The sequence below is a fragment of the Equus caballus genome, chromosome 1, assembly GCF_041296265.1.
Source record: "Equus caballus isolate H_3958 breed thoroughbred chromosome 1, TB-T2T, whole genome shotgun sequence".
In the NCBI taxonomy this organism is placed as follows: Eukaryota; Metazoa; Chordata; class Mammalia; order Perissodactyla; family Equidae; genus Equus; species Equus caballus.
In genome coordinates, this window is record NC_091684.1 from 1035605 (window position 1) to 1061109 (window position 25505).

The 25505-nt window shown below is 54.1% G+C and overlaps 1 protein-coding gene across 13 annotated transcripts; it reads right to left on the reverse strand.

Annotated features, from left to right (window-relative positions):
• Positions 1-6106: 6106 nt before the first annotated feature.
• SCART1 (scavenger receptor family member expressed on T cells 1) lies at positions 6107-17308 on the reverse strand. Of its 13 annotated transcripts, none has more exons than XR_011441267.1 (14): positions 17054-17302; positions 14719-15036; positions 13716-14012; positions 12541-12849; positions 11848-12153; positions 11385-11702; positions 11000-11314; positions 9264-9581; positions 9016-9084; positions 8628-8942; positions 8323-8358; positions 7466-7607; positions 6761-6951; positions 6107-6298 (listed from the first exon to the last, which is right to left on the reverse strand). XR_011441267.1 is itself a non-coding variant. In XM_023636299.2 (14 exons), the coding sequence occupies exons 1-14, from the start codon at positions 17118-17120 to the stop codon at positions 6222-6224; spliced, it is 3078 nt and encodes a 1025-aa protein (XP_023492067.1). In that variant the 5' UTR covers positions 17121-17308; the 3' UTR covers positions 6107-6221. The 13 variants fall into 13 exon arrangements, 8 of the variants coding, with proteins under 8 accessions (XP_023492067.1, XP_023492063.1, XP_070131286.1 ...); XR_011441266.1 differs by having other exon boundaries at positions 6757-6951; XR_011441268.1 differs by having other exon boundaries at positions 8173-8358.
• Between the last annotated feature and the right edge of the window lie 8197 nt (positions 17309-25505).

Sequence of the window (25505 nt, forward strand, 5' to 3'; positions counted from 1 at the left end):
TCGGCAAGCCGGAAGGACCCAGGTTCCCAAAAGAAACCCAATCATCAGGGGGCTGGGCATCAGGGACAGGAGGGCATTTTCACTGTGGGGGCTGCGAGGTGGGCACTCAGGGGGCACAGGGTGTTGGAGGTAGGGGAGTCTGGGCACCAGAGGGCTCGGGCACTCCTGGGAAGGTCGCCCTCGGCTGCCAGAGTCGGCTGTGGATCGGCCCGGCCACAGTCCTTTAGTGGAAGCCACAGCTGCCTTCCCCTTCCCCCCACTCCCCTGCAGAGAGGGCAGACCCCAAGAGAGGGGCAGGGGTGCGGATCAGCCGACCTCCTGATTCTAACCCATCCCATGCCCGGGCTGGGCGGCAAGCTTGTCTCCTCAACGGGGTCAGCTGGGCCAGGGGCCAGGGTTCAGGGAGGAAAGGCAGAGTCCCAGCTCAGTGCAGCCCTGTGGCCTCAGCTGACACACCCATCAGCCCCCAGGACAGGGATTCCCGAGCACTGGTCACTGCTGGTACCGCCCAGTGCCACACGCACCCCTTCTCAGCAGTCGGCCGGACCTGCCCTGTGCAAGCATGAATCCCACAGACCCTCAGCTGCAGCATCTGAGCCACTGGGCCCCCCTCACACACCCCAGGTGCCTGTGTCTGCTGCCCAGCGAGGCTTGCAGCAGATTCACTGGAACCCGGGCTGCGGGCTCCCCGCTGCGGAGGGACCTCAGGTTGTGGCTTCCCTGAAAGCCCCCGACCTACTTAGAGACCAGGCCACGCTGCTGGGGTCTCCTTTGCTCTGATCTGCGCAGACAGGCGGCAGCCCAGCAGATGCACGGAGCTCCCTGGGGGCTCTGCCACCTCAAACTGAAGCCACAAAGGCCACCAGCAAAGCGAGTTGAGTGTCATTTTCCCACCATAAAACAGCTCAGGGCACAAGCAAATGTCTGTTCAGAACCAGCAAAGGGAAAATTAGGGCAGGCAGTCCAAAAGGCAGGGGAGAGGCCGTGAGGGACAGCTGCTCACTGGGAATGAAGGGGCTGCCCGCTCGGCTCCCAGCTACACGTGAGATACCCACATTTTCACAGAAAGACGGGAAGTTCTTCCTCTGGTGGAAATGAGAGGCAGTGTGAGGCTGCAGCCGTCTCTCCCAAGTCAGTGGCTCCTTTGTGTGCTGTGGACCTTTAAGTGGAGTCCGTCCCCTTGGGCAGACCTGAGGTGCTGGGGAGCTCGGAGCCCCCCAGGCCCAGCTATTGGGGATCAATTACCCCCAGCTGGAGGTAAACAGGGGCCCTGTGGGCACAGAAGGGCCAGGGCGCCTATGGCCCCAGGGGTCGGGATCCCGGGTGGCTGCCTCCACATGAACGCGTGAGCGGACAGCTCCTCTGCCGAGGGTCTCTCCACGGGCGGATCTCAGACGAGAGCTGAGTGCGCCGATCCCTGCAGGAAGGACGCGATTCATTTGAAACAGACTTCAGTTTTTAGAACAGCTTTTAGATTTACGTAAATTTGGAGAAGACAGCACGGAGAGGCCCCACACCCAGTTTCCTGACTTTCGACATGGGACAGAGTGTGATGTGCTGGTTGTCATTAATGAACCAATATTGATATGTTTGTCGGCTAAAGTCCATGGTTTGTGCAGATTGCCTTAGTTTTCACCCAGCGTCCCTTCTCTGTCCGGGCTCCCGTCTGGACTCCATGGGACAGTCAGGGTCCTCTAGCTGGCAGTTTCTCAGACTTCCCGTGGTTGTGTCGACCCTGCCAGCTTTGTGGAGAGCTGGTCAGGTGTTCTGCAGAGTGGCTCTCATGGGGATTTGTCCGCTGTTTTTCTCACGATCACACCAGGGGGTGGGTTTTGGGAGACACACTACAGAGGTGCGCTGCCGTCCTCATCTCGTCCTATCAGGAGACACATGGTCCCCCTGACTTTCGCCGCTGATGTTGGCCTGATGAGGTGGGTTTTTCCACCACCGGTTTCAAGTGCTGAGCCTGCTGCTGGGCGCCCAGGGTCAAGGGACACACCGTCCCGCCCTTGAGGACAGAGAGTCTGAGAGAGTCAGTGCTGGCAGTCCCCACCCCAACCCGAGCCTCAGCGGGGCCCCTGGCAGTGGGTGACGAGGTGCGGAGAGCTCACTTTAGCTGACACCTTCCCCTGCGGGGTCAAAGGCCCACAACGGATGGACAGGGCACCTGCTGGGGCTCTGTTTCCAACGTGCCCAGCATGTAGAGCTGAGAAAACATCACGCACAAGGAGAGTCTCACCGTTTATCTTAGTGACCGAGTTCAGAATGTGACACATAGAAATTAGTCTTAGAAATTGCAAGGGAACCAACAGAGGGGCTGTGGTTAATTTACAGTGGTCCTTAACTTCACAGAAGAAACAGCCACTGGTCCCAAGCCTCCAACTCAATCAGTCAGCACGTATTTTTAACCTCTGACCAATAATCCTCTGTCTCATGGGACAGTCAACGCAGTAGTGTCAGCAGCTCAAGACTGGAACAATTCTTCTGATTTATTCACACTCAATGTAACTTCAGCTGTGTCTGATTTTCCTGATTGACACACGGTTTTCTGAAAGGGATGACGTTGATTCATATAAATAACCAGTGGTCAAGGGGCCCTGCAACCCTAGTTTATCTCAAGGCCCGTGACACGTAGCCATATTTGTAACGCAGGAGCCTCAGTATCTGTGCGAATCATTGGTTAATAACAACCAGCGAGCACCTGCCACATGGGTAGACTGGCCTCAGGGCTGTGAGGATGCTCACAACAGTGCAGGAGTCTCTCTCTTCTGGGGGTTTCCAGATCCACAGGGCAGCAGGCGGCCCACCAGCGAGGCTCAGCACGATGCTGATGAACTCAACCACACACTTCCTGACTTCAAACTTCCTGCAAAGCTACAGTAATCAAGACAGTGCGGCAGTGGCAAAAGGACAGATATATGGATCAATGGAACATAACCGAGAGTCCAGAAATAAACCCACATAACTATGGCCAACTGACTTTGACAAAGCTACCAAGACGATTCAGTGAGGAAGGAATAGTCTTTTCAACAAGAGGTGTTGGGACAACTGGACATCCACATGGAAAAGAATGAAGTCGGATCCACACCTCACACCATGTACAAGAATTAACTAAAAGGGGTCAGGAGCCAAGCTGCCTCAGGGCCCATCCCAGAGGGCCGCCCACGGGCCCGACCAGCTCTAGCCCTGCGTGGGTCCCACCGTCTGCAGAGCCTTCCCCGGGCCCCTTCCCTTCATGGTAGGAACACAGGTAGGTCGTTCATGGCACAGATGCGTCCAGGAAATTCTCGTCCAGAACTTTCAAAAATTAAAAATCTAATTTTCACCTTCAAGTGAATTTGCACCCTCAACTGCGATTCCCCCAAGTTTTCTCACACTTTATGTTCATGGTGTCAATGACATTAATGAAGTAAAATGTGACCAAAGATGAGTGCTTATGGGCCATTTTCTGGGGAATCTCAGAGTTAAAGTCTGGGCCCTTTGCAGCACATGATGGCTCATCGTCACCCAGCCTGCAGAGCGCTCAGCCAGCCCCCTGGGGCCTCAGCAGGTCTCTCAGGATTCACACCCCCGGGGCATGCCATCTCTTCCCCTGCAGACTGTCCTCGTCCTCGGAGCCCGGAGCCCTGCAGATGGCAGCGGTCACCTGGAGGGAGTGTCCAGCAGGCCAGAGGAGGGGCCACAGCCTCAGAGGGGACACCACCATCCGTGGTCACCTCTGCGCTGCCGCACCAGGCACACACCAGTGTGCTCCGCCCGCCTGGCCAGGGTGGACTCCTACTCAGCAGCGGGGTGGCGGTTGCAGTTGCGAGAAGGAAGCCGGGGAGCCCCAGCCCGCAGCCTGGCAGTATCAGAGCCTCAGCTGTCAGCAGAGCAGGAGCTCAGGCCTGAGCCCAGACAGTGCCAGCAGGGTGTGGTGAGGCAGAGGCTCAGGGGGAGCCACTGGCCTGGGGCAGGGACCAGGGCTCTGGGAGATACGCCATCTCTGCCTCTCAGAAAAGGAGAGTTGAAGAACAAAGGTCACTCCCAGCTCCAGTGTGTCTGAACAGATAGCACTTTGATCTAAACCCTTAATGACGCGCATGACCTGAGGCCAGCAGCCATAAAGATGCACACCCCTCCGTGAGGATGGTGTCCTTGAAAAGCAGCCAACAGCAGGTGAGGAGTAAATATGTGATGGAAGATGCACATGAAGGGATGTCCGGTGGCCATTTAAAGTGACAGTACAGACGGGGTCAGTGTGAGGTGGGAAGCACAGGCAGCAGGACGAGCATGCAATGCATCATCGTAAATCACGCTCATGTCTGCGTATCTGTGCAAAAAAAGTTCTCAGTGATGCTGAGGCACTGAGGTATTCACTTCTGAGTGACAGAATAAGTGTGTTTCATTTTCCTTCTTGGTGCCATGAGTTTTTAAATTTACAGTAACGCGTATTATTTTTGAAGTGGGAAAGATAAATAAAGGCTACTTTCCAAAAGATTTGCCAGAGAACCAGTTTAAGAGAGGGCAGCCTGGGCTTTCAGACCTGGATTGCAAGGGTGAGGAGAGAAGGCAGGAGGACCCCGTCACAGCAGGACCTCTGTCAGTAGCTCCAGCACCTCCACCCTGCAGCCTGCGCCGGGCCCTGACCCACACTCCCAGACGGGCCTCAGGGGCACCGGGACCTGCAGCTGCCTCAGGGGGGTTGCCCAGTGCCCTTTGCCTGCAAGGTGCCCAGTCAGCACCCCGAATGGACTGAGAGGGCCAGGCGCCATGGAGAACCAGCTCGGCACTCAGCCCTTAGGGGTGCCGCCTGGGGCAGGCGAAAGGAGAGCCGTGCAGGGAAAGCGCATGTGCAGAAGGAGCCCTGCCTCCTCCTCCTACAGCCCCACCCTCCCCAACTGTGGGTCTGACATCCTTACTCTGCTCCCCGTGTGTCTTCCAGGTCCCCTGTCCCATGCTCAGGCTCCCACCCCGTTTCCTGCCAGCCCGATTCTCTCGCCCCTGACCCCAGGGACGCCCTCCCACCTGCACACCTTCTCCCACCCCCAGGCCCCAGGGACATCCAGGGGACACCGTCAAGCCAGGCTGGCTGGCCAACTCCTGAGGTCAGAAGGCAGGCCCTGCGTGTACACAGGTTTGCGGTGCCAGGTGAGCTCAGATGTCCAGGAAACCCCTCCTCTCCCCCCAAGGCTCTGTCAAGAGCTGCTCCAGCACAACCTCAGAATCTTGCCACTCGCCCTTCTCGCCCACTTCGCCCCATTTCACCCCACAGGCCCCAGCCCAGCCTCTCTGAATGTCACCCTCGCTCCCTCATCAAGGCTTCATGTCCAAGAAGGACCTTCAAGTTCACCTTCCTCAGCAGACTGGTCCTTGAGACCACCAGCAGTGTCTCTCTCACAGCCCAGAGGGAGAGGGCACAGGGGGAGGACTGGGGGTGGGAGGCAGTGCTCAGAGAGACCCCAAGGGCCTGGGTGGAGTCCTCATTGCTCACAGAGCCAGCACCAGTGATGGCCACAGCAAGCTGGCCAGATTCTGAAGGTAAACATTGAGAAGCAGGTGGCAACTGGGGGCACCAGTGGGCAGACCCCATAGACGAGAGGACCACAGGACAACTAAACCCAGTATTTCCCAGGATGCTGAGAAGGGAGAGTGGGAGCCCAGAAAGACTAGATATGGGGTGTGGTCATTGCAAACCTAGCCCAGAATCACACAGGGAAGAGAATTCAGAGAAACTTATTTCCCAGAAAGGGTATAGATGGGGAGGGGGCGGTCGGGAGGCATGGGGGGGGGGGGGCGGGGAATGTGGTTGTGTGTATGTGGTCACAAAAGGGCCTGTGTCAGAGGAATCAGAGCAGGAATCAGGACAGCCCCGAGTGCCAGGGATTCTGGCACACCCGAGCCAGGCTGAGTGCTGCCTGCAGATGAAAGGAGGGGTGACCAGGAGCTGGTCATCAGGGTGCCCCACACACTGGGGGAAAGGTGTGGGCAGGAGGCCGAGGATGAGGACCGATGAAACGCTCAGAGCCTACACCAGACCATGGTGAGGCAGGAGGGAGCCCAACACAGAACCGGGGCCAGGTGGGTGTCTGGTGGATGTTTCTGAGATGGATTAACGGATGAATGAGCGAGTTCAAAGTGAGTTTAATAGCATCTTACGAGGAAAATGAAAGCCCCCATGCACCTGGGTTCTCTCCCACCCTCTGGTCTCGCTGATGTCCCCCATTCTCAGCTCAGGGTCATCACGTCCTGGGGCACCGGCCACCCTGGTCTTCCGTCCCAGCCCGAACTTCTGGGCCCAGGCTGTGAAGAGCCCCACCTGGTTTAAGGAGAAAGACATGCACTGGACCCTCAGTAATTCCTCAGGGCCCCCAGAACTCTGCGGCCCTGGTTTCTTGCTGCACCACGAAGCCAGGTTAGACAAGAACTGAACGGCACGTGTCAGGGCGGCAGTGAACTGACCGTGCCCCCGCAGCTGACCACAGACAAGGTACTAGAAGCACTCTTGTGCACAGCCACAAAAAGAAACCCAAATGAAAACCTAGGACCCTCCCTAAACTCCACGTCTCCCCATGAGAAGACTCCAGTCTAACAAGCAGCTTTGAAGGGGCGGCTGAACATCCTAACACACAAGCCTGTGACAGAAGTGAGGATCACAGACACAAAAAGGCGGCCATCAGGATCTTTAAATGTAGGCACTAGTCAGAGCAGAGCACTGGACATAAGACCGGTACAGCAGAAAGAGTGCGAGGGAGGCCAAGGCGCAGAGGTGCACACCCACGGAGCTCAGGGGCGCCCCCTCCTCTGCTCCCTCGTCCTCGGGGTCCTGCTCCAGCTCCTGGGCATCGTCGTACTCCTCCTCCAGCATCAGGTCCTGAGACCCCCCTGGGCTGTTGTCTTTCTCCTCCACAGGGATGGCTGCGATGTCCTCATAGACACCTTCTGAGTGCAGACTCCCCGACATTCTGGAATCTGCAAAGGCCACAGCAGAACCTTCCAGGAGACACGCTCCCGCAGTCTATGCCCACCCTCAGGCCCACCGGGTCTCTCAAGCAGGCCAGGGCTCTCGGAACCTTGGCTCCTCTGCCACAGTTCCCCACCGAGAGCAGCATCCCCCATGGGGGGGCCACACCCTTCCGGAGCACCCAGGCAGGCGGGCCTGGGTGAGACTTGTTGGTCCCGGGCCCTGAGCACACCCCACAGAGCTCCCAGCTCCCCAGACGAGGGATCAGGGATGGGGACCTGGAGCCCTGGGAGCTCCGGGACAGGGATCTTCTCTTTTAGCCCATGGCAGAAGCAGAGCAGAGCCTGACAACTCATGGGTCCATGGAGGATCATGAGAAGTAGCCATGCGGGATCGGGCTTGGACCTGGCACACAGGGCAATGACCAGGACAGAGGGGGCCTGCGATGGGTTGGGGTCTCAGAGCTGCCCCCTAGCTGCCCCATCCCCAGGGCCCTGTCTTAACCTTGCCAGCCACGCCTACCTACCCCTGCAGGCTCCTCTGTCGTGGCACCACTTCGTCCCCAGGACCAGCAAGACAATGCCCAGGAGGGTGCCCAGGATGAAGCAGAAGGTCACGGGCAGGCTCCCAGCCTTGAGGGCAGGTAGAGGAACCAGGGTAGAGCCTATATGGACAGTGAGAGGCGGGGTCTTCCCTGTGGCCTGGGGTATTGTGACCTTGGGCCTGGACCACCCAAGCCTCTCAGGGAGGGGGAGGGGCACGGAGAGGAGAGATGGGCCTTATACTGCTCCTTCTCCAAAGATGGCCCTGAGGTCACAGGGCTGAGGGTCAGGAGGACGAGCCCAGAAGGGAGAGGCCAGAGGGAGGGGCCAGGAGGCAGGGGTCCAGGAGCCAGAGGGTCAGGAGCCAGGGGGCCAGGAGGGAGGGGTCCAGGAGGCAGGGGGTCAGGAGGCAGGGGGCCAGCAGGGCAGCTCTTATGGTCCTGACTGCCCACTGCCCTCAGCTGTGTGTGGACACAGAGCCACAGTGTCCAAGAGGCCACAGCATACCAGGGCCAAATCCCCCAGGAGGCAAGGGAAAGACCTCAGAGAAATGGCTGGGCAGGGCCTGGGCCCGCTGTCCCCCCTGCCCCACCCATGGCTCTCCACTCAGGTTGGCACAGGGGAATGCACAGCAGTTTCCCTCAGAGAAGGAGGTGTCTCAGGAGCCCTGGTCGTGGTCTTGCTGACCTCGCCGGCCCACCTAAGGAGGCGGTGCCTGAGGCACCAGCCCACAGGAGACTCCAGGGGGGTTCCTCCGGCAGAGCCCACCGAAGGGCCCCTCTGGGTCCTGGCCAGGCAGGAGGGCATGAGCTGAAGCTTGAGGAAGAGCACACACACCAGATGCCTCCGGTAGGGCAGTGGTCCCCTTGTCACCTGCAGCAGAAATTGTGAGACCTCGGTGCAAGGAAGGCGAGGCGCCCACAGCCCTGAGCAGCCCAGACCCTCACCCAGACCCTGGGAGCAGCGCCCCACCCCCGCCCAGCCCGAGCCTGGCGGGTTGCCCACCTGCCACAAGGCAGCTGGTGCCCCTGCACCCAGAGGGATGCAGCGCAGGGCAGCACCCCAAGCACCCAGGATAAGGTGTCCTCTCTAGGAACCCTCCTGGTACCCCCTTCCCAGGCCCCCCGCCGCCTCCCACTCACGGGAGCAGCGCACGCCCGCGTCCTCTTTGTGCGCGCAGTCTCCACGTCCCCACGGCTCCGCGGGGCAGCTCCGCAGGGACGCCTCGCTGCCCCGGCACTGCACCTCGTCCAGCCACACGGGCCCCGAGCCCGGCCCGAAGGCGGCCCCCGCCAGGGCGCTCAGGGCCCGCCCACAGCCCAGCTGGCGGCACACGACCTCCGCGTCCGCCAGGTCCCAGGAATCGTCGCACACGGTGCCCCAGGAGCCGACGTGCCAGAGCTCCACGCGACCGGAGCAGTCGTCCTCTCCCCCGCGCACGCGCAGCGCGCCCTCCTCTGGAGGAGGGGCTGTGGTCACTGTGGGGCAGGGCCGGCATGGGGAGCGGAAAGGGAGACGACAGAGGGGTACCTGGGCAGCTGTGGGTGGATAAGCAGTTGAGAGTCTCCGTGGAATCCTGGGGCGTTTGCTCTGATGATCCTATTGGAATAAACAGCCAGCGTTCCGACGTAAATTGCCCTGAAAAGCTTCAGAATGAAGTCTGTGGAGCCCAGTGACCCCCAAGCCCCGAGCTATGGGTCAACAGCAGCCCCTGCCGGGGACTTGGGATATGTCAGCTGCCTCCAGCCCACTACACCCCCAGGCCACCAGGGACCCACCTGCACAGGTGATCCAGACCTCCTCTCCGCGGGTACAGGAGCGTGGGTTCCACGGGGCTGAGGGGCACTGCCACAGCGTGGAGTTTCGCAGCCTGCGGCACTCAATGTTGTCCACCCAGGAGACGCCCAAGCCTGCAGCGTGGACGGGCCTGTTCTCCAGCCAGCCCTGCTCCCCACAGCCCAGCTGCTTGCAGATGATGGACATGGAGGTGTCCTTCAGGGTGTTACTGCACACAGCGCCCCATGTCCCATTGTAGAACACGTCCAGCCACCCAGTGCAGTGGTGGGTGCCGCCTCGCAGCCTCAGGGCCACCGATTCTGGAAGACAAGCACAGTCAGGCCAAGGGAAATCTCTGAAAGAAGAGGCCAAAAGGAGGGGGTTCCAGTGCCAACCTCGATGCCACTCAATGACATCTGACCCAGTGAGCCCCTGGCCTCAACCTCACATGGATCACACATCCCCATAGCCATCTCCCACCACAAGGATGCAGGTAGCAGTTAACCACAGGTAACCAGGTTTAATCCCCAGTTGGAACATCTTAGTCAGCAAGCATCAGTGATAGATTATAAAAGTGGCCACAAAGATCTCCTGCCTGTATCGATGCCCCTTGTAATGAGTCTATCGCCACCCCTGAGTCTGGGCTCGCCTCAGGACCTCAGCCAACTGAAGGAGTTTGGGTGGGGGGGACCCCCCGCCTCTGCTCTCGCTTTTGAAGTGAGAAGCTGCCAGGCTGAGCCATGAGAGAAAGGGAACGTCCCAGCCCTGCCAGCAGCCAGTCCCCACGCAGGGTGCTGTCAGCCAGCAGCTGGTCCCCAGTTCAGGGTCCTGTCAGCCCAATGTGACCACAGCTGCCTGAGGAGCCCACGGGACAGAGTGAAGGAAGGACTTCAAGGACAACGAAAACACGAGGGCAAGATGCACATCCAGGAACACAAAGACCAGAACTGACAGAAAGGCAGGTCAGTGATGTGGCCTGCCCCCGAGAAACTCACCTAGAACGCGTGAGAGCGAGAAAGGGAGAAAAGGATGGGAAGACCCAAAAGAATGAGCCTTTACTTAAGAAACACGGAGACTGAAACAAATGCGATCATCTAAGACACAGTTGAAGAAAACTTTCCTAAAGCAAAAACAAGAACCAAAATCAATGAGAAGAGACCACAAGCAGATGCCCAAGCCCCCCGGGGGGGCTGCCTGGAGATGCCAGGGAGGCAGTCCCACCCAGACCCCCACAGGCTCACACCCCAATAAATGACAAAATTCCATCACTCCAGAATAGTCACACCCAGACAGATCACCATAAAGAGCCTCAGGTATGTCTGAGCTAAAGAACAGACCAAATACCCCCTCATACACCGCCTTAAAAATACTCTGGAAGGCTCTCCCGCACACTAAAATATGGATCAAAATTAAGAATTTGAGACCGGAGAAGTTTAGGCACAAACGTGAGATGACCTTGTGAGCAGGGGAGACAGACCCCAGGCAGCGCTGGTCCAGGACCAGAGCACATCTGAGCAGACATGAGCCCCCCCTACTCCAGAGACCCCTGCCCCGCGCAGGGCACAGACCCCCAAAGGTCTCCGTTGGCGGCAGCACAGCAGCAAGAGCACACGGATACCGGGAGGGTCCCTGGAGACATTACGGAACCTCGGAAAGAAGTGCGCGTTGTTCTACCCTGAGACAGCACGGCCATTCGATACCCAGCTGCCCCACGAAGCGACGCAGCCACAGGACCGACCTGAGCAGAAGACGCCGGCGTCCTCCTTGTGTCCACAGTCGTGCCGGCCCCAGCCCTCCGACGGGCACTGCCACAGCGCAGACTCCTGGCCCCCGCAGCCCAGCTCGTCCATCCAGATGCGCCCGGCCCCAGCCCCGAAGTGCGCGGCCCCTGGGGCGCTGAGGGCGGCGCCGCAGCCCAGCTGCCGGCAGACCACGTGGGCGTCCCGCAGGTCCCAGCCGTCGTCGCACACGGTGCCCCACGCGCCGCCGTGGAGCACCTCCACACGCCCTGCACAGCGGCCCGGGCCCGCGGCCAGCCGTACCCGGCGGCTCCCTGCGGGGAGACCGAGTCAGGGCGGCCGGCCCCAGGGGGGCGGAGGGGCGGCCGCTGGGGCCTTACTCACCGGAGCACAGGACACCCGCGTCCCTCGAGGTCCCCGCGGACACCAGCAGGGCCGCGGACACGTTGCACTGGGTCAGGCGGCTCTCGGTGCCCAGACAGCGCGCACGGCTCAGCCGCACCGGGACGGCCCCGCGCCGGGGTGCAGGCGCGTCGTAGGCTCGCTCGGCGCCTCCGCACCCCAGCTGCCGGCACACGACGGCCGCGCCGTGCAGGTCCCACCCGTCGTCCAGGACGCGGCCCCACACCCCGTCCAGGGATATCTCCACTCGGCCATCGCAGCGGCTCTGCCCGTCTCTTAGTCGCAGGGCGTCAGGGAGACCTGGGGAGGGAGGCGGGACGCGGGAGGGGCCGGCAGGGCATCAGGGAGGGACCCTCGCTGGGCTTGTAAAGGGGAGAGGACCACCGTCTCGGCGCAGAGCCCTCTCTGCTCTCTGCCTCCCTCTGCCCAGGGCTGGGTGACACACCTGAGCAGACCACGGCGGCTGCGTTTCCCAGGGCACAGGCTGGGGCCCCCAGAGTGCTAACTGGGCAATTCCACAAGTAGGGCTCTGTCCCTGTGCAGTGAAACACGTCGGGCCAGATGGGAGCATCTCCGTCCCCAAAATGGCCTCCTTGGGGAGTGACCACCGCGTTGCCACAGTTGAGCTGGTGACAGAGGACGGTGGCATCTGCTAAGTCCCAGTGGGCGGCACAGAGGGGCTTCCAGGCCCCCTGAACCTGGAGTTCCAAGCGCCCCTCGCAGCTGCTGCTGCCGTTGACCAGCCGGAACTCTGAGGAAAGTGGGGGTGTCAGCGTCCCTCTGAGCCGCAGACCCAGCACGTGGCAATTCCTTTCTTTTGTACCCAGTGTGGTGGCCATAGAGATGTGCCCTTGCTCCCACCAGCTCCCCACCCACCTCAGCCTCAGCATCCACCCCATACATCTCAGCAGAGGAGCCCACACTTCGTGGTGCGGCCTTGGGGGCACGTGCCTCTGTGACCAGAACTCTTGGCTCCCTCTTTCCCCTTCCCTCAACCAGCAGAAGCAAGACTTTCTCCGCTGGGAACCCGCACACCCTCTCGGCTGGACGCGCCTGTGTCAGCTGGGCTCAGAGCCCCAGAGAGAGTCACAGAGGGACGGAGGCAGGGCCAGCACAGAGTCCACCTTGCTGGCCTCACCTGAGCACCTCAGCCCGGCGTCTTGGTCGTGCCCACACTGGTGCCCGGGCCCCCGAGGGCAGTGGAACAGCAGGGACTCGTTGCCTGCACAGTGGAAGGCCTCCGTCCATATGAGCCCAGAGCCACGGCCGAAGTGGGTGCCCCTGGGCATGGACACGGCCACACCACACTGCAGCTCTCGGCACACCACGTGGGCCGTAGCCTGGTCCAGGTCAGAGTCGCAGATGGCACCCCAGGCCAGGCCACGCCTCACCTCCAGGCGCCCAGCACAGGGGTGCTCACCGCCCACCAGCCGGGCCTCAGTGTGTCCTGGGAGCAGACAAACTCTGTTAGGGACAGGTGTTCTTGGGTGAATGGCTGAGCCTGGAGCCACCGCCCTGGACCACAAGAGGCTCCAGCCAGGTGGGGTCACCTGTATCCAGGCAGTGGGTCCTCCAAGCACAGGGCACATCCGCCCTGCACCAGAACAGAGCAGGGGTCCCTGGTCACATCCCCAAGGTCAGAGGTCAGGGTCATCTGCAGCAGGTGCCTGTGTGTGTCACACAGCCTCTGCCTGCCCAAAGTGGTGGCATCAAAGCCCTGTTTAATCTCAGAGGCAAAGTCAAGGCACCCCTCGGGCCACAGACCATTGTCCACCTCATTGTAGCCTGTGCTAATTCCCAGAACACAGCCAGGATCTATGAGGGCCGGCGCACCCTCACACACTCGGGACGGGGCTGGTAGGCAGTGACTGACGAGTGTTAGACACACAACAACCACAGCTGAAACAGTGCAGCTGCTGCAGTGACAGCCAGGACCCCAACCAGCCTGGGGGTTCTAAGCAGGGACACCTCTGCTAGGACGCCAGAAACCCAGAGACGTGCACACAGACCTGGGCACACCTGCAGCCCGCTCAGTGTGGCACCTGCCAAGCCGTCTAAGGACACTTCCTCAGTTCCACCTCTAGGTCTCAGAGTAATTCGAGAGTGTCAGATTTTCAAAGAGCTCTTTCCTCTCCTCTCTCCCTCACCTCCCAGCCTGCTCTTCTTTCCCCTATACAGAGAGCTGCCCCGGTGTCCACAGGAGAACCACTGTGAGAGCCGAGCCTTTCCCTCTGGCCACTCTCAGATGGCCTGCAGGCAATGCCCCAGGCGGGACTGGGCCTGTGGGGGCCAGAGCAGGCAGGGCCGCCTCACCTGAGCAGACCACCTCTGCATCCTGCTGGAAGTCGCAGCCGCTGCGAAGGTTGTTGTTGAGCCTGCAGTCCCGGATGGTCTTCTCGGTGCCCCGGCAGGTCATATACTTCCCGACGACGCCCAAACCCTGGCGGGAGGCCTGGAGCGCGGGGCCGCACCTCAGCTCTTGGCAGAACACCGTGGCCTCCTCCTGGTGCAGGCCACAGAGGCGATCCACCCCGTTCACGTTCCTGATCTCGGGGAGCCCCGCGCAGGGGCTGCGGCCCTGCACCAGCCGGATCTCCCGAAAAGTGCCGCCTGCGAAGCACAGGCTGCGTTACAAAGGTGCGGGTCCTGGGGGCCATATGGCCACTTGGAGCCTGCGGCCTGCCTCAACGACCAGACGCCTCCATTTGGGCATGGCAGTCCCCGCCGGGCATTGTGCCTGAGGGCCTGCCAGGGGGTCGCAGCCGAAAGTGGCCCTGCCCTTCTTCAAGGGGGTGGGTACTGGGTGAGCAGGGCCCCTTCTGAGGGGCGGGGCCTTTCTGAACAGGCAGCCACAAAGGGGACCCCACTCAGAAGGTCCCGCTCAGAGGGCCCATGCCTGGTTTGATGCTCTGCTGTCACGCTCTTAAAAATCTGAACAGTTTCTGAACAAGAGCCAGAGGAACCATGCAGTGGGTCAGCCTCAGAGACAGGATGCTATGAGGGGCCTCACAGGCCCTCCACCAGGAAAAGTGCCAGAGACAGCTGAAGACCCTCAAGGCAGACCTCAAAGGGAAAGCACCTGCCTCCAGCAGTCTGTGTAAGAAATCGTGATTAGATACTGCAGGGGTCTTCAGACCACCTCAGATGTCCAGAAGACAAGGTGGTCCTGGCCCCACCCCCAGACCCGCCCTCCTCCTCACCTGCCCTCCTCCCCTTCCCCCTTTCCCCACCTATCCTCCTCCTCCCTCTCTCTCATCCCCTTCCCCCTCCCCCACCTACCCTCCGTCCCCCCAGCACCTCTCCTGCCCTGACTTACTCTTGCACAGAGCCACCACCACCCACTCGTGGGGGCACTTGCTCCGCGTCCATGCCCCGAGGCTGCACTCCCACAGGGAGGACTCCTCTCCGCTGCAGGACACGTTGTGGAGCCAGGGCAGCTGCATCTCCCCAGGCAGTGGGACGTACTTGGGGGCCCCCACCGCATCTCCACAGCCCAGCTGCCTGCAGACCACGGACGCCTCCCTCTGTGTCCACTCCCGGTTGCACACGTGTCCCCACTTCCCCTCGCGTTGGACCAGCACCACTCCGTCACACGGGCTGGGTCTGTACGCCAGCCTCAGGTCGCCGGGTCCACCTGCGAATGGCACCAGGGGCCTTAGATGGAACAGACCGTTGGTGCCTGGCGGGACATCCACGGGCGCGAGCTGGGTAGTAAGGATGCCTCCAAGGCCTTGCTTCGAGGCCTCAGCGCAAAGCCAGATGTCCCCCCCGCCCACACTCAGCAAAACCAGTCCAGAAAGGTGATGCGGGGTCACACAGGCCAGCCTCTGGCCCCTGGCACCGCACAGCCCAGTGTCCTCAGCTCCACAGCCACTTCCCTCCTGGCCCTCTGGAGCCCCCACGTTGTGGGTGACCCTAACCCCTAGGCAAGGAATTCCCCTTGTCCTCCTCTGCCTAAAGCTGGGGGGCTCCTGCCACCGTCCCACTCTGCCTCCCAAACATTATTTTCCCACTTCCACTCCAGGCCCTGCAGGCCCTGGAGCCCACTGCGCCCCTCCCCCAACTCTTCCCCCCTCACCCAGCTCCACCCGCCTGACTGTCCCCCACCGCATTGTCCAGTGTCCCCTTCACTCTTCCCTGTCCACAGCAGCCCAGCATCTAGGAAGACTCCAGTGTCCGTTCCCCCTAACCACACGCCATCCTTCTGGCTCACTCTCCACAGTGCTGGCCTCTGAGTGCTCCAACAGCAGGCATCTGGCCCCCTTCAGTCTCCGAGGGTCTTAGTGCCCCCTGGACCTTCTAGTCCCACCAAGACCACAGCCGCATCCCCCTCACTATGCCCTGTCTAGGCCTCTGCAGCCTGGTCTTCCCCACACAGCCCCTGGCAGCCCACCTCATCTCAGCCCCTTGACCCCCCATCCTCTCGCCCCCTCGTGGGCTGGTGCAGGTGAAAGAAAACAGCTGCCATGGGGACATCTATGTGGATGGCGCCTGTGGCCACAGCCTGGGCCACCCCAGACCTCCTAAAGGGCCCGTCCTGGGCTGACTGGGGAGGAGATAGAGGGCAGACCCCCTATGGCCCAGAGGAAGGCACGTCTCTCCCACCCCCTGCCCAGGGGTTTGTCACTGCCCCCGCCTCCCCACCCCTAGCCTCGTCGTCGCCCTCCAGACCTGCTCTTCTTGGGATGTAGACGAGCAGCAGCATCTGCCTCTTTAACACAAAACAAGACCCCCGCCAGTGTGCCATGTCACTCCCGCTGCACCATCACTGCCCACAGGTTCCCACCCCCACTACCTGGGGCCCTTCTGTCCAGCTGGGTGGTCACCTCCTGGCCAGAGCCCTGGATCAGCCTGCCCAGTAAAGTTTCCTGCTGTCTGCTTCCAGGAACCACGCGCACCTGCTCTCTCCTGCGTCCCCTCCCTGACACACACTTGCACATGCACACACTCATGCTCACACCTTCACATGTGCACACTCTTCCTCTCACACTGGCACACACCCACCCGCTCGTAGATCCATGACACTGGGGGCCCACGCTCTCGCCTCCCGCCTCTCTGTGCAGTTCCTTTTGGCAGGACCCCTCTCCGCAGCTTCCTGCCCATGACTGGGCCTCTTGCCGTCTGAACTCAGCAGCCTCCCGCACATCTGTGCCCCCCAACCTGGTGTGGCATGTCCCTGGGACTGTGGCTCCCTCCTTGTCCCAGTGCCAAGCCCAACACTCACCCTCACTGCCGGGTGCAGCCGGCTTTCCCATGCCCCCGTCCGCCCCCAGCCCTGCCCCAGAGACAGCAGGTGGAGCAGCAGGACTCGTCAGCACCTGTTGACTGGGTCACTGGGACCAGATGCTAGCCGAGTCCCCTCATTCCATCTGGCTCTGACCAGCCCCATGCCCGGCTCAGAGCAGTGCGGCTGGGGGCCCTGGGCTCACCCTGGGACTGGACCTGCTCTGTCAGGGCTAGCACAAGAATCTCTGGGGGTTGGTACTTTGCAGCCCACATGCCCTCCTGCCCCAGGAAGCGCCACCCATCTCTGGGCTGCGTGAGACCCAGGCAGACAACCGGTCACAGCAGGAGACCCTCATGACCAGAGCCTGGGCATCTACAAGCTGCTACTTCCAGAAGTTCCTGTGGATGGAGAAGGAGAGACTTACCAGTGGGGACTGCCCTGAGAGACAGGAGAAGGGGCCCGAGTATCAAGGCCCAGAGAGCGGCCCTCATGGCCTTGCAGCCCCCAGGGCCTCAGCCTGCTCCTGCCACTCAGCTGGGGCAGTGGCAGAGATCACAGTCCAGAGTCAAATACACAGAAGCAGGAGCCGGATCAATGGGAACAGTGAGGGACTTCCCAGAGCTTAGAGTGACTCTGTCTCTGGTGTGTGAGCAGAGCAGCTAATAGCCTCTGTGGTCCTAAGCATCACCAGACGTGAGACGTGAGCAAGGGGCCCAGGCTGGGGGTTTCCTGTCCCGCTGGCGACGCTGACAGGGTAGCTTCACTCAGACCCACAGTCAGGCAGGTTGCCTGATCTGCCCACAGCCACAGCAGCGGTGAAACCCTGTGTGTCTCACCCTCCACCCAGGCCCAGTGGCTTCAGCTCCCACCATACCCAGTCACGCAGTGACAGTGGACACCCCGGGACCAGCAGGGACTGAGTGGGAGCCCTGCAGCACCAGGAGGATGAGACAGTCAGGGAAGCTCTGCAGGCACTCTGAAAACTACGCTGTCGTTGGAACCAAAGCCACCAGAGAAGGCCGAACCTATCCCCTAACCCTAAACAGGGCGACTATCTGCCGAAATGGAAGATCCAGAAAGAATTGGCAGTCTCCTGACGTCACACCCAAAATATCCAGGACAGAGCTGAAAATCACTCATCATGGGAAGAACCAGGAAAACCACAGTTTGATGGCGAAAGACCATCAACTGATGCTAATACCAATAGGAATTAGATGTTGAATTATCTGACAAGGATTTTAAAACAGCCTTCATAAAAAATGCTTCCACAATAAATTCAAATTCTTTTGAGATAAATTTAAAAAATAGAAAATCTTGGCAAAGAAGTAGAAGTTATAAAAATGAACCGCCTTGAAAACCACAAACTACTAAAATTCAGCCAAGAGGCAATAGATAACCTGAATAGTCCTATAAAAGAGGTTAAAATCAGGATGCTCCTGAAGCCAGGGTCCTCACTGTTGGAGTGGATGTTCACAGCTCAGTGAGGAGAGGAGGCGAGTGACTGCCTGGTGAGGGCCTTGAGGTGGAGACATCAGCGAGACCTCACGTTTATCTTACGTCAGGTACGGATGGGCACAAACAGAAATATTTACAGATGCGTGCACAGCCGTGAGTATTTCCTTCTCTGTCAGCTGAGAGGCCTAGAAGCAAAGACCTTGCAGCAGCAGCGAGCACGCCCAGCCCTGTTTCTGATGCCAGTCTCCAGTAAAAGGCACCAGGGCTTCTTGGGGAAATGGCTGCTTCTAAGACTGGGCAGGAAACGCACAGGGTGAGCCTGGAGCTTCTTGTAATGCCAGGAAGTAAAGAAGTGATAAAAAGTAAACAGTAACGAAAAACAAAACACATTGATGGAGGTTTGCCAAAAGCACACAGGGGCTAAGTCAAGAGCTCCTGAGGGCCAAAGCCGGGACAGCATGATCAGCAAGGTAGACAAAGCCACACTGGGTTATAACTCAAAGTGTAAAGTGAATATCTGTGAGTCATACTGATATAAATAAAGGATTGAATACACAAATAAATGGAGAGAAGAGGCAAATCTCCCATGCAGAAGAATTCCAAATAATTTGTGTAGATACTCTGCTTTCACGGAGGGAGAGCATAACCTCCTGCTCCTTAAGTGTGAGCCACACAGAGTGTCTTCCCTCCAAAGAGTAAAGTGTGGAAAGGGGAGAAAAAGAATAACTTTACTGTAACTTTTCAGTGGAGAAACCTGACAGACGTGCCCTCAGCCAGGTGATGGAGGTCAGCGTCCTCGCTGACACGGTGGCAATGGTATGTGCCCTTGATATGATGTGATCACAATGGCACTTCACCTCTGCGATCTCCTCCCAAAACCCATCACCACAATCTAGTAAGAAAAAGATCAGACAAATTCCAGAAAAGGGACATCCTACAAAAAACTGACCAGTAATCCTCAAAAACGTCAAGGTTATCAAAAACAAGGGAAGTATAAAAAACTGTCACATCCAAGAGAAGCCTAGGGAGATGTGCCAAACACAATAGGACATCCTAGATGGGATCCTGGGACGGAAAAAGGACTTCAGGGAAAACTAAAGAAATCCCAGTAAACTATGCACTTTAATTTATAATAATGTATCAATATTGCTTCATTAATTGTAGCGAATGTACCACACTAGTGTAAGATGTTAATAATAATAAAACCGCACGTGGGGTGTATCGTAACTCACTGTACTATCTTTTCTATTTTTGTGTAAAAATCTAAAACTGTTTTAAAAAATAAAGTCTAAATACTCCTGAGAAAGAAATCTTTAGGCCCAGAGTGTTTCACTAAAGAATTTTACCAAACATCTGAAGAATATACCAATTCCACACAATCTCTTCCAGAAAATAAAAGAAGATGGAACACTTCCCAATTCATTTTATAAGACTAAGATTAGCCTGATACTAAAGCCAGACAAAGCACAGAAAAAGAAAACCACAGGCCAATATCCCTAATGAATTTAGATGCAAAATCACCAACAGAATTTTAGCAAGTATAATCCAATGTATAAGAAAAATAGACACTACAACTAAGTGTAATAATTCCAGGCATGCAAGGCTGGTGCAAGATCTGAAAATCAATCATTGTAATCTACCGCATCAATGGGCTACAGAAGACAAATCACTTTATCATATCAAATGATGCAGAAAAAGCATTTGACAAAATTCGCACCCCATTCATGATAAATCAGAAAACTAGCAATGAGGGGAACTTCCTCAACCTCATAAAGAGCATCTACGAAAAAGCCTACAATTAACATCAAATGTAATGATGAAAGACTGAATGTTTTCTCTCTAAGATCAGCGCCAGTACAATGAGTCCAAGCATTCTCACTGCTCTTACTCAACATATTCCTGGAAGTTCTAGCCATTGCAATCAGACAAAAAAAATGAAATAAATAAAAGCATACATATGGGAAAAGAAGAAATTTTTTAAAAGTCTCTATTTACAGATGACAATCATGTATGTAGAAAATCCCAAGGACCCCACCAAAAAAAAACCTCCTAGAACTAGTAAGTGAATTCAGTAAGATTACAGCATGTAAGATCAAAACACAAAACTCAGTTGTATTTCTCTATACTAACAATGAACAGGTGGAACTCAAAATAAAACATGCAATATAATTTAAAATTTCTCTAAAGAAAATGAAACACTTAGGGGGCCAGCCTGGTGGCACAGCAGTTAAGTTTGCATGTTCTGCTTTGACAGCCTGGGGGTCACCGGTTCAGATCCTGGGTGTGGACATGGCACCGCTTGGCATGCCATACTATGGCAGGCATCCCACATATAAAATATAGGAAGATGGTCATGGATATTAGCTCAGGGCCAGTTTTCCTCAGCAAAAAGAGGAGGATTAGTGGCAGATGAAGACTAGCTCAGGGGTAATCTTCCTCAAAAAAATAAAAAATCGTAAAAGAAAATGAAACACTTAGGCATAAATCTAAGAAAACGTTTGCGGGATAAGTCTGATGAAAATTACCAAATGCTGATGAAAGAAATCAAATACTCCCTAAATACCTGGAGAGACATATGTGTTCATGGATTGGAAGCCTCAATGTAGTAAAGATGTCAATTCCCCCTAAACCGAGGTATGTATTTAAGGGAATTCCTACCCAAAATCTCAGCAAGAGTTTTTGTAGACATAGACAAACCTATTCTAAAGTTTATATGGAAAATGAAAGATCCTAGAATAGCCTGATATTTTGGGAGGAAAAAGGTGAGAGGAATCACCGTTTCCAATGTTAAGACTGACTGAATAGTTACAGTAATCAAGACGCATAGACAAATGGAACAGAATGAACCTGGAAACAGATTCATACAAATACACTCGATTAATTTTTGACAAAAGAACAAAGCCAATTAAACAGAAGAAGGGTAGACTTTTCAATAAATGGTGCTGGGAGAATTGGCTATCTGTGGGGGGAAAAATGAACCTCAACCTAAACATCAAACCTTATACAAAAATTAACTCAAAAGGGATGATGGACTTAAATGTAAAATGCAAAACTATAAAACTTCTAGAAAAAATGTAATAAAATCTTTGGGACCTAAGATGAGGCAAAGTATTCTTAGATTTAATACCAAAGGCAAAATTCCATAAAAATGATAAATGGGAGAAAATATTTGCAAATCATATACTCAACACAGGACTTGTATTCAGAGTATGTAAAAACTCAACATTTTAAAACATTTAATTAGAAAATAAGCATGCACAGTCACTTCATAGAAGAGGATATAAGGATGTCATACAAGGACATGAAAGATGCTCCACATCATGAGCCGTTAGGTAAATGCAAACTAAAAACACAGTAAGATATCACTACAGAGCTACCAGACTGGCTTTTCAAAAGATTAGTGATGATACCAAATGCTGGCAAGGAAATCAAGAAATGGAATCACCCAGCATTGCTGGTGGGAATGTAAATGGCGCAGCTATAATCTGTCAGTTCTTTTTAAGCCCAAAACTAGACCTACCACATGACTCAACAATTGCACTCTTGCGCAATTCCAGAGAAATGAGAACTCATTTTCATGGAGAAATGGTGGACCAATGCTCACAGCAGCTTTATTCATAGTAGCCAGAAACTGGAAACTACTTAAATGTCCTTCAATGGGTAAACAGCTAAATAAACTGTGGTGCATCCATACCATGAATATGACTCAGCAATAAAAAGGAATGAACCACTGACACGTTGCATTGATACAAATGCAACGATTTGTATGAACCTCAAGGAAATTATGCTGAACGAAGAAAGCCAGTCTCAGAAGGGTACATTCTACAGTCATCCCTCCGCATCCCTCCGCATCTGCAGGGGATCGGTTCCAGGACCCGCCGCGGATACCGGCCCTCCGTAGCTGTGGGTGTGGAACCTACCAGATATGGAGGGGAACTGTACATAATTCCATTTATACAACATTTTTGAAATAAGATAATTATAGGAGTGAAGAACAGATTAGTGGTTTTCTGGGGTTAGGTACGTGGGGATGGAGGGGCTCACTGTAAAGGGGCGGCTCCAGGGAGCTTGTGGTACGGACACAGTTAACTTCATTGCTGTGGTGGTCACATGAAGCTACACGTGAGAAAATTGTGAGTTACACACAAATGGGTGCTTCTATAACCAGTGAAATCTGAACAAACTCTACACATTGTACCAGTGTTGATTTCCTGGATCGTTTACAGTTGGGGGCTATTATAAATAAAGCTATTATGGACCTTCTTGTAGGAGACTTTGGTGGACAGATATTTTCATTTCTCTTGAGTAAATAACTTGGAGGAGAACGGCTGGATCAGAGGGTAGGAGTACGTGAACTTATTTGGAAGCCCAAACTCTTTTCCAAAGTTCCGAGTTCCAGTTCCCGCACCTCCTCTCCAGCAGCTGACCTCAATGTTTCTAATTTTATGCGTTCTTGTGTGTGTGGAGCATTGTCTTGAGATGGTATTGATCTGCATTTCCCTGATGACTAATGATGTTGAGCATCTTTTCTGTGCTTCTTAGCCAATCATGTATCTTTTGAGAATCATCTGTTGGCATTGACTTTTTGTTATTCTTGTTATGTCTTTTTATGACTGATTTGTAGGAGTTCTTTATGTTTTCTGGGTACAAGTTCTTGGCAATTTTCTCCAAGTCTCTGGCTTTCCTTTTCATTGTGGTGTCTTTTGATGAAACCAAAGAGGTTTTAATTCTTAGGAAGTCCAATTTATCAATTTTTTCCTTTTTGTATTCTCTTTAAGAAAACTTTGCCTCCCCGAAGTTGTAAAGATATTTCCCATGTTTTCTTCTAGACACTTTATCATTTTAGCCCTCACATTTAGGTCTAGGACCATCTCAAGTCCATTTTTGTGTGTAGTGTGAGGGAAATGCCAGGGTTTTTGCTTCTCCCAAGTTGGTATCTGACACAACTGGCTGAAGGCTTCCCTCTCCCATTAAAATGCCTTTGCACTCTGACTGAAATCAACCGAGTGTACGTGTGTGGGCTTATTTCCAGACTGTCCATTTGTCCATCGGTCTACTTGTCTATCCTCACGCCAACCCACTGCCATTACTTATTGTGGCTATAGAACGAAATTGAATATTATAATCCTGACATTTTTCTCTTTTCCAAGATTTTTCTGTGGCCATTCAAAGTCCTTTGTGTGTCCATATAGATGTTGGATTTGGCATGAATAAGCATTGAACTTGGTCAGATGGATGTCTGCCTCTATGGTGATAAGCGTTGAACTTGGTCAGATGGATGTCTGCCTCTATGGTGATAAGCACATAATTCCCCCTTTATTCAGTTAGTGTCGTCAGTTACTTGATGATTTTGGATGTCACCCTAGCCTTCCATTCCTGGGCCAACCTGAGCCTGGCTGTGATACTTTGCCCTTTGTATGCGTTGCGGAAACCTCACTGCGAATGCTCTGCGAGGGACCCGAAGCACATAAAGTCTACTGTCCTGCAGCTTCCTAACAGTGTTCAATGTCAGGGCTGCGCCGGCCTCAGCGGAATGCATGTGGAGAGCATTTCCTTCTCTGTTTCTCCTCTCCAGTTTGTGTACGACTGGCATTATTCTTCCTCAAATGTTTGAAGTCATCTGGGTCTTGATTTTTCTTTGTGGGAAGGTTTGTTTTGTATTTATCATCATTCAATTTGAAATATTTTCTCATTTTCTTTGTTATTTACTCTTTGCCCCTTGGATTATTGAGAAATGTGTTGCTTAATTTCCAAATATATCGGGGAGGTTCCAGATATATTTCTGTTATTGATTTCTAGGTTAATTCTGTGTGGCCTGAGAAAACACTCCTATGATTTCAGTCCTTTCAAATGTGTTGACATTTGCTGTATGGCCCACATACAGGCTATGTTGGTGAATTTCCCACGTGCTTTTGAAAAGCATGTGTAGTGTGCAATTGTTCTGTGAATGTTTACGAATTTTTATTAGGTCGCTTTGGTTGATAGCGTTATTTACATTTTCTATGAATAACTGAATCTTTTGTCTATATATTCTATCAATGACTGAGTTGGAATGGTAAATCCTCCAACTATAATATGATTTTGTCTATTTCTGCTCGTAGTTATGTCAATTTTTGCTTCGCGTATTTTGAAACTGTTAATAATTGCACTCACTTTTAAGACTACCTTGTCCTTCTGGGGAACTGGCTCTGTTGTCCTTGGAAGATGATCATGAGTCTCAGTGATGCTCCTTGTCTTGAAGTCTATTTTGTCTCTCATTCACGTAGCCATATCAGCTTTCATGTAATTACTAATCACATGGTATGTATTTTTAACATCTTTTTATTTTTATCCTATATGTGTCATTATATTTAAAGCACATCTCTTATAAATGGTGTAGAACTTGGCCTCGTTCTTTATCCAGTCTGCCATCTCATTAGCTTGCTCAGCTCATTTGTATAAGATGCATGTTGGCGTGGCAGAGTTTGTTTGCCACTTTGCTGTTTGTTTTCTGTTTGCCCATCGACTCCTTGTTCCTCTTTTCCTAACTTCTTTTGGCTTAATTATTTTTTCAGAATTCCGTTTTATTGCGATTGGCTTTCAGCTATGCTGCTAGCACAATAGGCATTCCTAACTCACTGCAGGCCACCTTGAGTACTATGATATCATTCCACGTGATCCTTTGATTTCATGTCCTATCTGATTTTAATTCTGTCCAATGATTTTTTTATAGCAGATACTGTATTTTTCAGTTCTAAGATTTTCCTTTGACTTTTTCTGGATTATCCCTGTCTTACTAAAGTTCTCCTTATTCATTATACTCATCTTCTTTTGTAATTATTTAACATATATATATTATCCTGTCCAGTACAATTTTCATCACACACATTGTAGCTTTCATTTCTAGAAGTTTGATTTGGGTCTTTTTTTATATCTTCCATGTCTCTACTTAACTTTTTGAACTAATAAGTGAGTTTAGCAATGCTGCAGGACGGAAGATCAACACACAAAAATCAACTCTATTTATATATACTAGTAACAAACAATTACAAATTAAAACTTGAAAATGGCATTTACAATATCGCCAAAAATATGAATTACTTAGGAATATATCCAACAAAAGAAATGAAAGACCTATACACTGAAACCCACAAATGGCTGCTAAGACAAATTAAAACGACCTAAATAAATTGACACATATTCCGTGTTCATGGACCAGAAGACTCAGTGTTGTTAATACGTGAGTTCTCAGCAAACTGATCTGGAGACGCAATGCAATCTCAATCACACCTCCAGAAAACATTTTTGTAGAAATCGACAAACTTATGCTAAAATTCATATGGAAATTCAAAAGACCTAGAAGAGCCAGAACAATTTTGGAAAAGAGTAAGAAATTTAGAGGACTAACACCACCTGATTTCAAGATTTATTATAAAGCTGTA

Coding starts and splice junctions, on each gene's coding strand:
- SCART1 (XM_023636295.2), bottom strand. CDS start 17,120: ATGAGGGCCGCTCTCTGGGCCTTGATACTCGGGCCCCTTCTCCTGTCT. Junction 7,608..8,322: donor TGCCCTACCGGAGGCATCTG/GTGTGTGTGCTC, acceptor CTGTCCATATAG/GCTCTACCCTGGTTCCTCTA. Junction 6,299..6,760: donor AGGGGGCGCCCCTGAGCTCC/GTGGGTGTGCAC, acceptor TCCTTAAACCAG/GTGGGGCTCTTCACAGCCTG.